General features: G+C 42.4%; 2 protein-coding genes and 1 long non-coding RNA gene across 5 annotated transcripts in view; 2 read left to right on the top strand and 1 right to left on the bottom strand.

Annotated features, from left to right (window-relative positions):
- The window catches only part of shc3 (SHC (Src homology 2 domain containing) transforming protein 3), a 110988-nt gene extending 107655 nt beyond the window's left edge, over window positions 1-3333 (top strand). Inside the window, exon 12 of the mRNA XM_052458496.1 lies at window positions 633-3333. Within this exon, the coding sequence (XP_052314456.1) occupies window positions 633-761 (129 nt within the window). The 3' untranslated portion in view covers window positions 762-3333. The remainder of the gene's footprint in view (window positions 1-632) is intronic.
- A 2683-nt stretch (window positions 3334-6016) lies between these two features.
- On the top strand, window positions 6017-7397 carry LOC127906419 (uncharacterized). Of its 3 annotated transcripts, none has more exons than XR_008061289.1 (5): window positions 6017-6294; window positions 6392-6485; window positions 6681-6778; window positions 6875-7156; window positions 7252-7390. It is a non-coding gene; the product is annotated as an uncharacterized LOC127906419 (long non-coding RNA). The 3 variants fall into 3 exon arrangements; XR_008061290.1 differs by having other exon boundaries at window positions 6583-6778; XR_008061288.1 differs by lacking the exons at window positions 6392-6485; window positions 6681-6778 and having other exon boundaries at window positions 7252-7397.
- Window positions 7398-9648: 2251 nt separating this feature from the next.
- On the bottom strand, window positions 9649-14436 carry LOC118372969 (sphingosine 1-phosphate receptor 3). The gene is made up of 2 exons (XM_035759021.2): window positions 12946-14436; window positions 9649-10671 (listed from the first exon to the last, which is right to left on the bottom strand). The coding sequence occupies exons 1-2, from the start codon at window positions 13590-13592 to the stop codon at window positions 10296-10298; spliced, it is 1023 nt and encodes a 340-aa protein (XP_035614914.1). The 5' UTR covers window positions 13593-14436; the 3' UTR covers window positions 9649-10295.
- Between the last annotated feature and the right edge of the window lie 317 nt (window positions 14437-14753).

The raw sequence follows: 14753 nt of genomic DNA, 5'->3' as shown, positions 1-14753 counted from the left end.
GAGATGCTAGAGAGAGAGAGAGACAGTATACTAGAGAGAGAGAGAGATACAGTATGCTAGAGAGAGAGAGAGAGAGAGATACAGTATACTAGAGAGAGAGAGAGATACAGTATACTAGAGAGAGAGAGATACAGTATACTAGAGAGAGAGAGAGATACAGTATGCTAGAGAGAGAGATACAGTATACTAGAGAGAGAGAGAGATATACAGTATACTAGAGAGAGAGAGAGATACAGTATGCTAGAGAGAGATACAGTATACTAGAGAGAGAGAGATACAGTATACTAGAGAGAGAGAGAGATACAGTATACTAGAGAGAGAGAGAGAGATACAGTATACTAGAGAGAGAGAGAGAGATACAGTATACTAGAGAGAGAGAGAGATACAGTATACTAGAGCGAGAGAGAGATACAGTATGCTAGAGAGAGAGAGATACAGTATACTAGAGAGAGAGAGATACAGTATACTAGAGAGAGAGAGAGAGAGATACAGTATGCTAGAGAGAGAGAGAGATACAGTATGCTAGAGAGAAATATGTTTACCTGTAATAATAATAATATTCATATATCTCCCATGTCACTCACTTTAAAACATTTCTTTTTTTTTTTTACATCTTTGTATCTTTTGAAAAGGTGCGGACAAAAGATCACATATTTGACAGCATCAGTCACCTGATAGGCCATCACCGTGACAACAGCTTGCCCATAGTGTCTGCAGGAAGTGAACTTTGTCTGAAGCAGCCTGTGGGCAACAGGAAATAGTGACAATCCACTCATTAAACCTGGTGGGAGATGGGAGTTCTGAAACTTAAACCTCCAAATCCCTCCTGAAAACCTGAAACTTGAAGATGAAAATAGAGAATATATTATTGTTGAAAAAAGGTTACTTAACGATGATGACAGTGTCTTGGAAGCGGTCTGTGGCTGAGCAAACTCCCGGGCCACAAAAAAAGAGGATGAGAAAGAAGAAGGTTTGCTGATATAAAAAATATTTATAGAACTGTTATTATTTTCTTGTGATGATTGAAATGCTATATTTTTGAGAAGACATATAGGTGCATTTGGGACATATATGTTGATTTGGTGTTTTAAAAACAAAGAAAAACAACTGTTAGTAGTTTAGATGACGAAGCGCAAATCGACATCAGAGGGGAAAGAAAATAGTATTTTCGAATAAAACCCTGAATTTTAGTTTTGTCTATCAAGCACAACCAGATTTACACAGTCATTGGTAAGTAGGATTTACATAGAGGAGAACAACTATTTGAAAATGCTGTTGTTTATATTGAAACTATATTGTAGGATTATTTGTCCTTTATCGCAGCTATAGCGCGACGACATCTTCCCTTGGGGTTACTAATGAATCTATCCTGGTCCCCGAACTGTTTGTGATGTCTTGCCAACACCCGAGGGTGGGACAATGACCATAGCCCATAGAAGTTGGTAAGACAGCACAAATGGGTCTGTGACTAGGCTAAAATGAATCTGCTTTATAAGAACTAAAGACGTGAATGTGTTTTGCTTTACAGTAGTCACAGTGTGTTGGGGTCAGGGGTCGCAACCTTTGGCCCCTCATAGTGCTGTCAACATGGCTTTAAAGATACAGTGTGAATCTCAGTTGTACTCCCTTGATTCCTTGCATCCTCTCTCCTTGCCCCCAAAAAACCTTCCATTAGCCTCATGAAACCAGACTGATCTAACTGTAAAGTCTCTCTGGATAAGACCGTCTGCTAAATGACTCATGTGACTCATGACTCATAAATGACAATGTCACATTCTGTTTCACTTCAGGAAATGTAAGCTCAGCGGTCAATCTGGTTTCATGAGGCTATGTAGATCCGAGGGGAGGACCCTCACATCTTTTCCTCCAATGTGCTTTGAGAAGGAAACAAGGAGGGAGGGGCATGAGGAATCAAGTTATTACTATTGAGATTGACCCACCGACATTTTATTTTATAATGAAGTACTTCTTGTGTCACTGCAGTCGCATGACTTGACAAATCTAACTGTTCCTGTGGACATTGTTCATAGACCTTGAACCTCCTTGGGAGTTACTTGTGTAATGCTAACACTGTAAAAAAAGAAGAAAAAAAAAACTATTTATTGCTTTTCAAAATATTATTTCATAATTGGTTTCTGGATCCTTCTTTAAACTGGGTGTGTAGTAAGTCAACTAGTTTGGAGCTTCGATCATGCAAATGAATATTCTTCACATCATTTCTAGCGTTTATGGCTTTATAGTGGACTTTTAAAAGTGTATTATTTGACAAATTATTATCACAAATGTATAGCACAATCAGAAGTTTAAAAGATTATCTGTGTTAATTGTATTGAGAACAATTCACCAACGTGTTTTAACGTAAATCACTATACCGACGGGAGGTTTAGAAAAATCCTCTCGATTTCACCTAGCGCACTCCTAATTAGATAATAAGGATATTACATCACTTTCTCTTGTGTAACAATATTGATTATAAATTCATTCTCATTTCTTAATGTGTGGATTTCGATAGGTCTATTGACATCACAGAATGGTCAGAAGAACTGACTGATAGAACATTTAAATTGGCCATTTACATATATGCATTTAGACTGAATTTACATAACTAGGAATAGTTCAATCATATTTATCATGTTATATAGCATATGTTACATATTTGTTATAACTATTGAAATAACATTGTAATAAAATTAAAATAATGAATATTGGAGTTGTATGGTACAACTTATTTAAATTCAACCACTTGAAATCTATACATTAAATCATTTACAATTCATATTTAGAACTTTTTAAAATATTTGTTTTAATAGTAATTGCATAGGTAAAACAGCCATTGGGAGGAGAAGCTGAAAATATGTTTTAGCCTCACGTTCATGCATAAGTACAGAAACTAAATATTATGACCATTAACAAAAACCTGTGACACAAACAGGACACTGATGCATTTCACTGTTAGATAATGATGTGTATTTAGGATTGAACCAAAACAGAACCTGTGTTTCCAGTTAATTTGTTTGACAAGAAGACAGTTATTTACGATACTGTAGGCTACCTGTATTTTTCAGCAAGAGGAAGTGTATGTGGATCTACTCCCACAACTGTCTTTTAAATAAGTCTTACTCTGATTTTTAAAGGGGTTCATAGCAATGTTATGATATGATAACCTCCCCATCAAAATATGATACAGTTGCTGTCTAGCCTAAAGCAGCTTCATGTAATTTTAGTCTAGATTGTGTACATTTCCAGACAGCCCACTGCTTTTGTGGCAGTTTATGAACAGACACAATAGAATGGTAATACATTTGGTTTGGCAGATCTGTACAGTGACTTTTTTGGAAAGGACCAAATTGAAGAATAGATTCCCAAAACTCCTAGGGACAAATCCTGACTGGAGGTTCACGCATGCTATTCAAACGTTTAATCAAATAATCAAATAATCTTACATGAATCAATCTTACACCATTACAGTACTAGCTTGGCATAAATAATGTTCCGTTAGCTCAACAAAGAACTGTGAGTCAACTCAACATCCCCATGTATACAGTAGGGAGTCACACTAGAACATGGCTTTTTCAGATTTCTGTTGATGAAAATGTGCCTTTTCTTTGTACCAATGGTGTTTTTCTTCTTCAAAGTGCAATAGCTGGAACTTCTTCATGGGCATGCCCTGCCGTTCATTAGTGTGCGTCCCATTGGCACCCTAATCCTTATATAAAGCACTACTTTTGACCAGGGGGCCCTAGTTAAAAGTAGTGCACAATAGAGAATAGGGTGCCATTTGGGATGCATTCTAAGAGTTGTGTTTCGCAGTACTGCTTGAGATTCAACGTTTTTTTTTTATTTCTCTCTCTCTCTCTCTCTCTCTCTCTCTCTCTCTCTCTCTCTCTCTCTCTCTCTCTCTCTCTCCCTCCCCCTTTTTCTCTCTCTCTCTCTCTCTCTCTCCTTCCAGTCTGTTCTCTCTCTCTCTCTCTCTCTCTCTCTCTCTCTCTCTTCCAGTCTCTCTCTCTCTTCTCTATGTTCTCTCTCTCTCTCTCTCTCTCTCTCTCTCCTTCCAGTCTGTTGTCTCTCTCTCTCTCTCCTCTCTCTCTCTCTGTCTCTCTCTCTCTCTCTCTCTCTCTCTCTCTCTCTCTCTCCTCCAGTCTCTCTCTCTCTCTCTCTCTCTCTCTCTCTCTCTCTCTCTCCCTCTCTCTCTCTGTCTCTCTCTCTCTCTCTCTCTCTCTCTCTCCAGTCTGTCTCTCTCTCTCTCTCTCTCTCTCTCTCTCTCTCTCTCTCTCTCTCTCTCTCTCTCTCTCTCTCCTCTTCCAGTCTGTTGTCTCTCTCTCTCTCTCTCTCTCTCTCTCTCTCTCTTCCAGTCTGTTGTCTCTCTCTCTCTCTCTCTCTCTCTCTCTCTCTCTCTCTCTCTCTCTCTCTCTCTCCTCTCCTTCCAGTCTGTTGTCTCTCTCTCTCTTTCTCTCTCTCTCTCTCTCTCCAGTCTGTTGTCTCTCTCTCTCTCTCTCTCTCTCTCTCTCTCTCTCCTCTCTCTTCTGTCTGTTGTCTCTCTCTCTCTCTCTCTCCAGTCTGTTGTCTCTCTCTCTCTCTCTCTCTTCTCTGCTGTCTCTCTCTCTCTCTCTCTCTCTCTCTCTCTCTCTCTCTCTCTCTCCAGTCTGTCTGTCTCTCTCTCTCTCTCTCTCTCTCTCTCTCTCTCTCTTCTCTCTCTCTCTCTCTCTCTCTCTCTCTCTCTCTCTCTCTCTCTCTCTCTCTCTCTCGTTTCCAAATTCTGAATATGATGAGTCTTTTTGTCAGAAGGACCACAAAAACACATTTTGGAACAAGTAAAAAAAGAAATAATAAAAACAAAGAAATGAGTCCAAACAATGTTTACAGATTTAGTCTTTGGTTGTATGAGTTATCATCATTCTGTATGACTGTTGGCAATAAAACCGTGAAAGTCCTTTTTTTGTTTGATGAACAGTCATACTATTCTCCATGCAGTTCCACTGACTCCCTTTAAGCAGCTGTATATGTGCCTCAATGCACAGCAAACATATGTAGTGATAACATCAGGTATAACATCAGGTATAACATCAGTGATAACATCAGGGATAACATCAATTGATTGTTTTATATCAAATGCTGTTTTCTACATACATACATTCTGATGAATTGCATTCCAACTGAACCACTTAATGTGTAAAATTGACTGTATTTGTCTCATTTGAGAAGTTTATGTTTATCAGTTGAAGACAGATCTCCAAGGCATTCATAGTCGATCACCAAACATTTCTGTTAAAACAATGATAAAGTCTTCGTTCCCATTTCATCTGTTTGTTTAGCGCTGTTGGTGGTAGGTGCACATGAAGCGCCGGAAAGGAAAAGTGTCAATTTTGAACCGTTTCATGTGTCTGAAGGTGGAACTCCACGTACCCGGCAGGCCCAGAGACCAAATCAAGTGCCCCTATAGGCCTACCGCTGGCCAATCATACGGCTCAGCTTACCGTGTCTGCAGTTTCCTCGAGCTATAGGCTGTAAAAAGAAGCCTCGAACACGCAATGTTGATACTGTGAGAATTCAAAACACTTAAAACCATGACTCGAGAGACTCGATGAACACAGCAAAGAGCTGCTGTTTTTACTAAGTTCATGTTTAAGTTGTTATTCAGCAACGTCAACACTTTGTTCAACACTTTTATAAAGCATAAAATGCGCGTTCTCCCTACTTCCACTCATGCTACAACCAGCACTGCAGTTGCAATGAATGAGTAGCAAAGTGTTTTAATAAGCTTGAGTTGTTATTTTTAGCAGCTTGTGTCTTTTTCAATATCAAGGAATATTTCACTTTCTCTGGTCATGGGAGTAACAACATGAATTGGTGCATGAGGCAGAAATGTCTATGTCTATGTCCCCTTATCTTAGCAGAGGGATGGTGTGTTAGGTGAGAGCCAGCCTCACTGCTGCTCCCTCCCTCCCCTCAGAGTGACCATCAGATGGAAGACTACATCCCCTTATCTTAGCAGAGGGATGGTGTGTTAGGTGAGAGCCAGCCTCACTGCTGCTCCCTCCCTCCTCTCAGACTGACCATCAGATGGAAGACTACATCCCCTTATCTTAGCAGAGGGATGGTGTGTTAGGTGAGAGCCAGCCTCACTGCTGCTCCCTCCTCTCAGACTGACCATCAGATGGAAGACTACATCCCCTTATCTTAGCAGAGGGATGGTGTGTTAGGTGAGAGCCAGCCTCACTGCTGCTCCCTCCTCTCAGACTGACCATCAGATGGAAGACTACATCCCCTTATCTTAGCAGAGGGATGGTGTGTTAGGTGAGAGCCAGCCTCACTGCTGCTCCCTCCTCCCCTCAGAGTGACCATCAGATGGAAGACTACATCCCCTTATCTTAGCAGAGGGATGGTGTGTTAGGTGAGAGCCAGCCTCACTGCTGCTCCCTCCCCTCAGAGTGACCATCAGATGGAAGACTACATCCCCTTATCTTAGCAGAGGGATGGTGTGTTAGGTGAGAGCCAGCCTCACTGCTGCTCCCTCCTCCCCTCAGACTGACCATCAGATGGAAGACTACATCCCCTTATCTTAGCAGAGGGATGGTGTGTTAGGTGAGAGCCAGCCTCACTGCTGCTCCCTCCCTCCCCTCAGACTGACCATCAGATGGAAGACCACATCCCCTTATCTTAGCAGAGGGATGGTGTGTTAGGTGAGAGCCAGCCTCACTGCTGCTCCCTCCCTCCCCTCAGAGTGACCATCAGATGGAAGACTACATCCCCTTATCTTAGCAGAGGGATGGTGTGTTAGGTGAGAGCCAGCCTCACTGCTGCTCCCTCCCCCCTCAGACTGACCATCAGATGGAAGACTACATCCCCTTATCTTAGCAGAGGGATGGTGTGTTAGGTGAGAGCCAGCCTCACTGCTGCTCCCTCCTCTCAGACTGACCATCAGATGGAAGACTACATCCCCTTATCTTAGCAGAGGGATGGTGTGTTAGGTGAGAGCCAGCCTCACTGCTGCTCCCTCCTCTCAGACTGACCATCAGATGGAAGACTACATCCCCTTATCTTAGCAGAGGGATGGTGTGTTAGGTGAGAGCCAGCCTCACTGCTGCTCCCTCCTCTCAGACTGACCATCAGATGGAAGACTACATCCCCTTATCTTAGCAGAGGGATGGTGTGTTAGGTGAGAGCCAGCCTCACTGCTGCTCCCTCCCCCTCAGACTGACCATCAGATGGAAGACTACATCCCCTTATCTTAGCAGAGGGATGGTGTGTTAGGTGAGAGCCAGCCTCACTGCTGCTCCCTCCTCTCAGACTGACCATCAGATGGAAGACTACATCCCCTTATCTTAGCAGAGGGATGGTGTGTTAGGTGAGAGCCAGCCTAACTGCTGCTCCCTCCCCTCAGAGTGACCATTAGATGGGACAGACTACATCCCCTATATCTTAGCAGAGGGATGGTGTGTTCACAAGTAATACATCAAATTATCTGCTCCCAGTCCCCTCAGAGTGACCATAAAATGGAAGATAATTTTACATCCCCTGTTGATCTTAGCAGAGGGATGGTGTGCCAATATACAGTGAGAGCCAGGGCCTAACTGCTGCTCCCTCCCCTACAGGACTGACCATTGGTTAATGCATGGGCTTACATTTTTTAGTCATGTAAAAAAAAATATATAATTCTTTGTCACTCAGCGTTAGTACATAGCAGCAAGGGTTTACATCAAATTATCTATTACCAGTCTGATCATAATACCTAAAATGTTTAAATATAATTTTAGAATGTCACTGTTGATAAACAACATTGGCAGGGCACTTCAAGCCTTAGCCACTGCTACAGTGATAGTGTATTGGGCCTATAGCTTCACTTCACAAACCTGGTTTAGCAGGACTGGGAAGATTGACTTCAACTTGGTTTAGCACTGCTGCAGGGCTTACATCAACTTTTTAAGTCATGGAAATAAAAAGCACTCTGAGCAGTTTCACTTCAACCGGGTTTAGCCCTACTGCGGAGTACATAGCAGCAGAGGGTTTAGCACTGCTACAGGGAAGCTTCACTTCAACCTGGTTTAGCACTGCTACAGGGAAGCTTCACTTCAACCTGGTTTAGCACTGCTACAGGGAAGCTTGACTTCAACTTGGTTTAGCACTGCTACAGGGAAGCTTCACTTCAACCTGGTTTAGCACTGCTACAGGGAAGCTTCCCTTCAACCAGGTTTAGCACTGCTACAGGGAAGCTTCACTTCAACTTGGTTTAGCACTGCTACAGGGAAGCTTCCCTTCAACCAGGTTTAGCACTGCTACAGGGAAGCTTCACTTCAACCGGGTTTAGCACTGCTACAGGGAAGCTTCACTTCAACCGGGTTTAGCCCTGCTACAGGGAAGCTTCCATGAGCTCATAGACATATTAACAGTTAAATGATGCTACAGTACAGGTAGTAGCATAATGTTGAGCAAATCATCTGGTTAAATACAATTGTTTTACCAAATAAAACAAATAGCATGCTACCATTGTATACTTAAGCAATAAGGCCCGAGGGGGTGTGGTATATTGACCATATACCACAAACTCCCAAGGTGCCTTATTGCTATTATAAACTGGTTACCAACTTAATTAGAGCAGTAAAAATAAATGTTTTGTCATACCCGTGGTATACGGTCTGATATACCACGGCTGTCGGACCAATCAGCATTCAGAGCTCGAACCACACAGTTTATAATGTAGAGTAACAGTATTTAGAAAAACTGTACACATATGTCAAAGTAGGACAAACTAAAAAATAATAAATAGCTTTTTTCAAGTTACATTTACAATTCATGTAAATATAGCCATCTGTTTACCATCCCAGCCCACCATGCGTGCTTTACAGGGCCTACAGTATAGTGGTAGTCTACGTCTCCACTGTAGTTTATGGCCCAGATTAAATTCGGACCACGGAATATCTGCGTTATAGAGCGGTTTGACATTTAAAGGTAATTAAACCTATGCAGCGTTTACCATGAATGCAGTCTCTGTGAATGCAGAAAACTTTACCTTTAAAAGGTGCCAAATTTAATCTAGCCCTATATCTCGATGGCACAGTCTTTATCTGGTCTGGACAGTTTCTGGACCCTCTACCCTCACAGAGAGGGAGAGCCAAGTGCTTGTTTGTGGTTATGAAGTAATTCGGCTAAATACACTGAACAAAAATAGAAACGCATCATACATACTGCCATATTCTCTATGATGACGTTGGAGGCGGCTTATGGTAGAGAAATTAACATTAAATTGTCTGGCAACAACTCTGGTGGACATTCCTGCAGTCAGCATGCCAATTGCACACTACCCTCAAAAGTTGAGACATCTGTGGCATTGTGTTGTGTGACAAAACTGCACATTTTAGAGTGGTCTTTTAGTGTCCCCAGCACAAGGTGCACCTGTGTAATGATCATGCTGTTTAATCAGCTTCTTGATATGTCACACCTGTTAGGTGGATGGATTATCTTGGCAAAGGATACATGTTCATTAACAGGGATGTAAACACATTGGTGTGCAAAATGTAAGAGAAATAAGCTTTTTGTGCACATGGAACATTTTGGGCCTCTTATTTCAGCTCATGAAACATGGGGTCAACACTATACATGTTGCGTTTATATATTTTTTCAGTATAGTTACATTATAGGCCTTCAATGTCTCTCCATCCTATGCACAGCATAGGGCTACAATGTCTCGCGTTGCCACACTTCATAGTCTCTTGTGTTCACTCAGAAGGATTCAGATATGGAGGTTCAGGGCCCAGCAGAAAACCTCAACCCATTGGCCACATTGGCACACAATGATGTTGGACTCTTTATCAAGGTCTGTGCCACTATAATATTCAGACTACTGTCCATGTCCTTCTGCTGCTCATCTGCCCCGCTGTGGTTGTTAGGATTATTATGGGCTGTGCTCCTGCTGTGGTTGTTAGGATTATTATGGGCTGTGCTCCTGCTGTGCTCCTGCTGTGCTCCTGCTGTGGTTGTTAGGATTATTATGGGCTGTGCTCCTGCTGTGCTCCTGCTGTGCTCCTGCTGTGCTCCCGCTGTGGTTGTTAGGATTATTATGGGCTGTGCTCCTGCTGTGCTCCTGCTGTGCTCCTGCTGTGCTCCCGCTGTGGTTGTTAGGATTATTATGGGCTGTGCGCCTGCTGTGCTCCTGCTGTGCTCCCGCTGTGGTTGTTAGGATTATTATGGGCTGTGCTCCTGCTGTGCTCCTGCTGTGCTCCTGCTGTGGTTGTTAGGATTATTATGGGCTGTGCTCCTGCTGTGCTCCTGCTGTGCTCCCGCTGTGGTTGTTAGGATTATTATGGGCTGTGCTCCTGCTGTGCTCCTGCTGTGCTCCTGCTGTGCTCCAGGTTGTTGGGCTTATTTGGCTCACCGCTGCTGGAGACATTCCCCTTCATCAGACAGCCACAGACCAAGCTAAAGAAGGCTCTCCTCATCTCCCTGCTGGCCAAGGTGTAGATAACAGGGTTCATGGCAGAGTTGAGCACGGCCAGGGCTATGAAGTAGTCGGCCTTGTAGAGAATGGGGCAGCAGCGGTGCTCGCAGGCCACATCGATGAGGAGGAGGACGAAGATGGGCATCCAGCATGCAATGAAGACGCCGACCACGATGATGACAGTACGGAGGAGGGTCATGGAGTGCTCTGAGTTGGAATGTTTCGTCACCTTCCGACTGCTGGATAGATAGAACGACAGAGTGATAAATAGAACCACATAGACACCGGCCACCCATCCATCCAAGACAGAATACAAAAATATATAGATAGCATCAATACACAGCTGTTCCTCACCAACATGTAGATAGCATCAATACACACCTGGTCTTCACCAACATGTAGATAGCATCAATACACACCTGGTCTTCACCAACATATAGATAGCATCAATACACACCTGGTCCTCACCAACATATAGATAGCATCAATACACACCTGGTCCTCACCAACATATAGATAGCATCAATACACACCTGGTCCTCACCAACATATAGATAGCATCAATACACACCTGGTCCTCACCAACATGTAGATAGCATCAATACACACCTGGTCCTCACCAACATATAGATAGCATCAATGCACACCTGGTCCTCACCAACATATAGATAGCATCAATACTGGTCCTCACCAACATATAGATAGCAGCAATACACACCTGGTCCTCACCAACATGTAGATAGCATCAATAAACACCTGGTCCTCACCAACATGTAGATAGCATCAATACACACCTGGTCCTCACCAACATATAGATAGCATCAATACACACCTGGTCCTCACCAACATATAGATAGCATCAATACACACCTGGTCCTCACCAACATGTAGATAGCATCAATACACACCTGGTCCTCACCAACATGTACAGTGCCTTGCAAAAGTATTCATCCCCTTGGCATTTTTCCTATTTTGTTGCATTACAACCTGTAATTTAAATATATTTTTATTTGGATTTCATGTAATGGATATAGACAAAATAGTCAAAATTGGTGAGGTGAAACTTAAAAAATGACTTGTTTAAAAAAATTGGAAGAAAAAAAAAACTAAAAAGTGGTGCATGCTTATGTATTCATCCCCTTTGCTATGAAGCCCCAAAATAAGATCTGGTGCAAGCAATTACCTTCAGAAGTCACATAATTAGTTAAATAAAGTCCAGCTGTTTGCAATCACATGATCTGTCACATGATCTCAGTATATATACACCTGTTCTGAATCTGCAACACCACTAAGCAAGGGACACCATGCAAGCCACCAAACAGGTCAGGGACAAAGCTGTGGAGAAGTATAGATCAGGGTTGGGTTATAAAAAAATATCCGAAACTTTGAACATCCCACGGAGCACAATTAAATCCATTATTTAAAAAATGGAAAGAATATGGCACCACAATAAACCTGCCAAGAGAGGGCCACCCACCAAAATTCACAGACCAGGCAAGGAAGGCATTAATCAGAGAGGCAACAAAGAGACCGAAGATAACCCTGAAGGAGCTGAAAAGCGGAGATTGGAGTATCTGTCCATAGGACCACTTTAAGCTGTACACTCCACAGAGCTGGGCTTTACAGAAGAGTGGCCAGAAAAAAGCCATTGCTTAAAGGAAAAAATAACCAAACATGTTTGTTGTTTGCCAAAAGGCATGTGGGAGACTTCCCAAACATATGGTAGAAGGTACTCTGGTCAGATGAGACTATAATTGAGCTTTTTGGCCATCAAGGAAAACGCTCTCATCACCCGAGAACAAAATCCCCACAGTGAAGCATGGTGGTGGCAGCATCATGCTGTGGGGATGTTTTCATTGGCAGGGACTGGGAAACTGGTCAGAATTGAAGGAATGATGGATAGAGCTAAATACAGGGAAATTCTTGCGGGAAACCTGTTTCAGTCTTCCAGAGATTTGAGACTGGGACGGAGGTTCACCTTCCAGCAGGACAATGACCCTAAGCATACTGCAAAAGCAACACACGAGTGGTTTAAGGGGAAACATTTAAATGTCTTGGAATGGCCTAGTCAAAGCCCAGACCTTAATCCAATTGAGAATCTGTGGTATGACTTAAAGATTGCTGTACACCAGCGGAACCCATCCAACTTGAAGGAGCTGGAGCAGTTTTGCCTTGAAGAATGGGCAACAATCCCAGTGGCTAGATCTACCAAGCTTATAGAGACATACCCCAAGAGACTTGCAGCTGTAATTACTGCAAAGGGTGGCTCTACAAAGTATTGACTTTTGGGAGGTGAATAGTTATGCACGCTCAAGTTCAGTTTTTTTGTCTTATGTCTTGTATGTTTCACAATAAAAAATATTTTGCAACTTCAAAGTGGTAGGCATGTTGTGTAAATCAAATGATTGTGAAATGGGGTGAATACTTTCGCAAGCCACTGTAGATACGTAGACAGACAGACAGACCAGACTCGATCGATCGATCAATCACCATAAGATAGCATCAATGCATACCTGGTCCTCACCAACATGTAGATGCGTATGTACAGGACGGACATGGCCAGCAGCAAGGCCATGAAGATGATGATGCAGAAGGCCACGTACTTCTTGGTATAGAGCGGTAGGACTGTGGAGCAGTCAGGGAGGTTGTTCAAGCAGTTCCACCCCAGGATGGGCAATGCTCCCAGGGATATCGCTATGAGCCAGCAGGTCCCTATGAGCAAGAATACCCTGTAATTCTTATTGGCGTCGTAGGGCCTCATTTTAATCATGGTCAGATGTCTCTCTATAGCTATAGCCAGGAGACTGAATGTGGAAGCCCCCAGAGCTACAAACATGCTCCCTTCCCTTACAAACCACAACACTGGGGACAGGTGAAGGGTCTTCTCCCCTGACATGAGGAGGTTGACGATATAAGCCACCCCAGCCAGAAGGTCACACAACGCCAGGTTGGCTATGAAGAAGTACATGCGGTTGTGGAACTTATGATTTTTCCATATTGCCACGAGAACAATCAGGTTCTCCAGGATTATGAAGCAACAGATGATGAGGAACACGATGGTTTTAGCATCCAAAGTGACGCCACCACCTGTGATCTTTCCATTCTGACGGTTTTCCAGCTTCCCTGTGTAGTTATAGTGGATATATATCTGCTTGTTCATCGTCTCTGTTTGTCAAGATGTTATTCCACAAATGTCCAGCAGAGATCAGTAAAGAGGCGTATTAAAAGTCCTGTTTAGAGTGAGATCGACGAATATCCCACCCTTTACAGCTGAGTTGAAAGTGATGGACCAGCTCGATTTGAAAAAAAGTTGATTATTAACACTTTAGTTGTTTTTTTTTATCCCTCTCTCTTGATCGAAAATTAATGAGTGCATCTGGGTAGCATCTATCCGGAATTGAGACGTTTATTATCCAGAGTTGCTGCCCTAGAAAAATATTTGATTTCGTCTATCATTGAAGTATACTGTAATTTAAATCTTAGTGTCAATTCAAAAGCTGTGTTTAACCACAAAATAACTTACAACCAGAAAAAATACAATTAATCTAATTAATGTAATTTCACATAATTATGTTACATTTCAAATAAAGATAAAAATAAAATGTGATTTTAAGATTATCTATAGTTTATACTGGCGACTACAGCCAACAAAATATATTTTTAATCATAGTTTTTAATATAGCCTTTTGAAACGAATTAGAATCCCGTACAGCTATAGATGTAAATAGTAAAGACTCGCCGTCAGATACTCTAGTCTAGAGCCGATTTCAGAGATCCTTTCCAGCGGCGCGCGACAGTTACTCGACTTCATCCAAGCTTCTTTTATATAATTTCATAGTTATACATTTCTTCAAGTGGTGGTGATAAATCCTCTTCATTTAGTAATAATACGAGTCTGCAACGTTATTCCTTCACCCCCAAGTTCTTCTTGCAGAAGTTTCAGTATTTTTCTTTACACATTTCTCTACATGTGTAATGAAGTAGCCTATCCCTCTGTCTCCCATTTCGGACTAATGGCTGAAGGCACACCCCTCCCTTCCAGAGAGAGACTGACGGGAAAACGTGGGAGGGCTGTATTGACAAGAAGACTGCAGACAGTATTAAAGACATGCATTACTCAAAGTAATTTGGATCAATATTGAGTCCAGTATTTTGATCATGGTAGGATACAGATACCATGATACAATTTAGGCGTCTTTGTAAATAAGAATTTGTTCTTAACTGACTTGCCTACAACGGACATGGGAACAACAACCAACAAGACAATGATGAACAGTGGGCACATATAGAAAATTACTAATCAGAGGAATTGGAATCAGGT

Source organism: Oncorhynchus keta, chromosome 12 (genome assembly GCF_023373465.1).
Source record: "Oncorhynchus keta strain PuntledgeMale-10-30-2019 chromosome 12, Oket_V2, whole genome shotgun sequence".
NCBI lineage: Eukaryota > Metazoa > Chordata > Actinopteri > Salmoniformes > Salmonidae > Oncorhynchus > Oncorhynchus keta.
The sequence above is the reverse complement of the archived record's forward strand: the minus strand, read 5'-3'. Positions and strand labels throughout refer to the sequence as shown.

Coding starts and splice junctions, on each gene's coding strand:
- LOC118372969 (XM_035759021.2), bottom strand. CDS start 13,592: ATGAACAAGCAGATATATATCCACTATAACTACACAGGGAAGCTGGAA. Junction 10,672..12,945: donor TACATGTTGGTGAGGACCAG/GTATGCATTGAT, acceptor CTATCTATCCAG/CAGTCGGAAGGTGACGAAAC.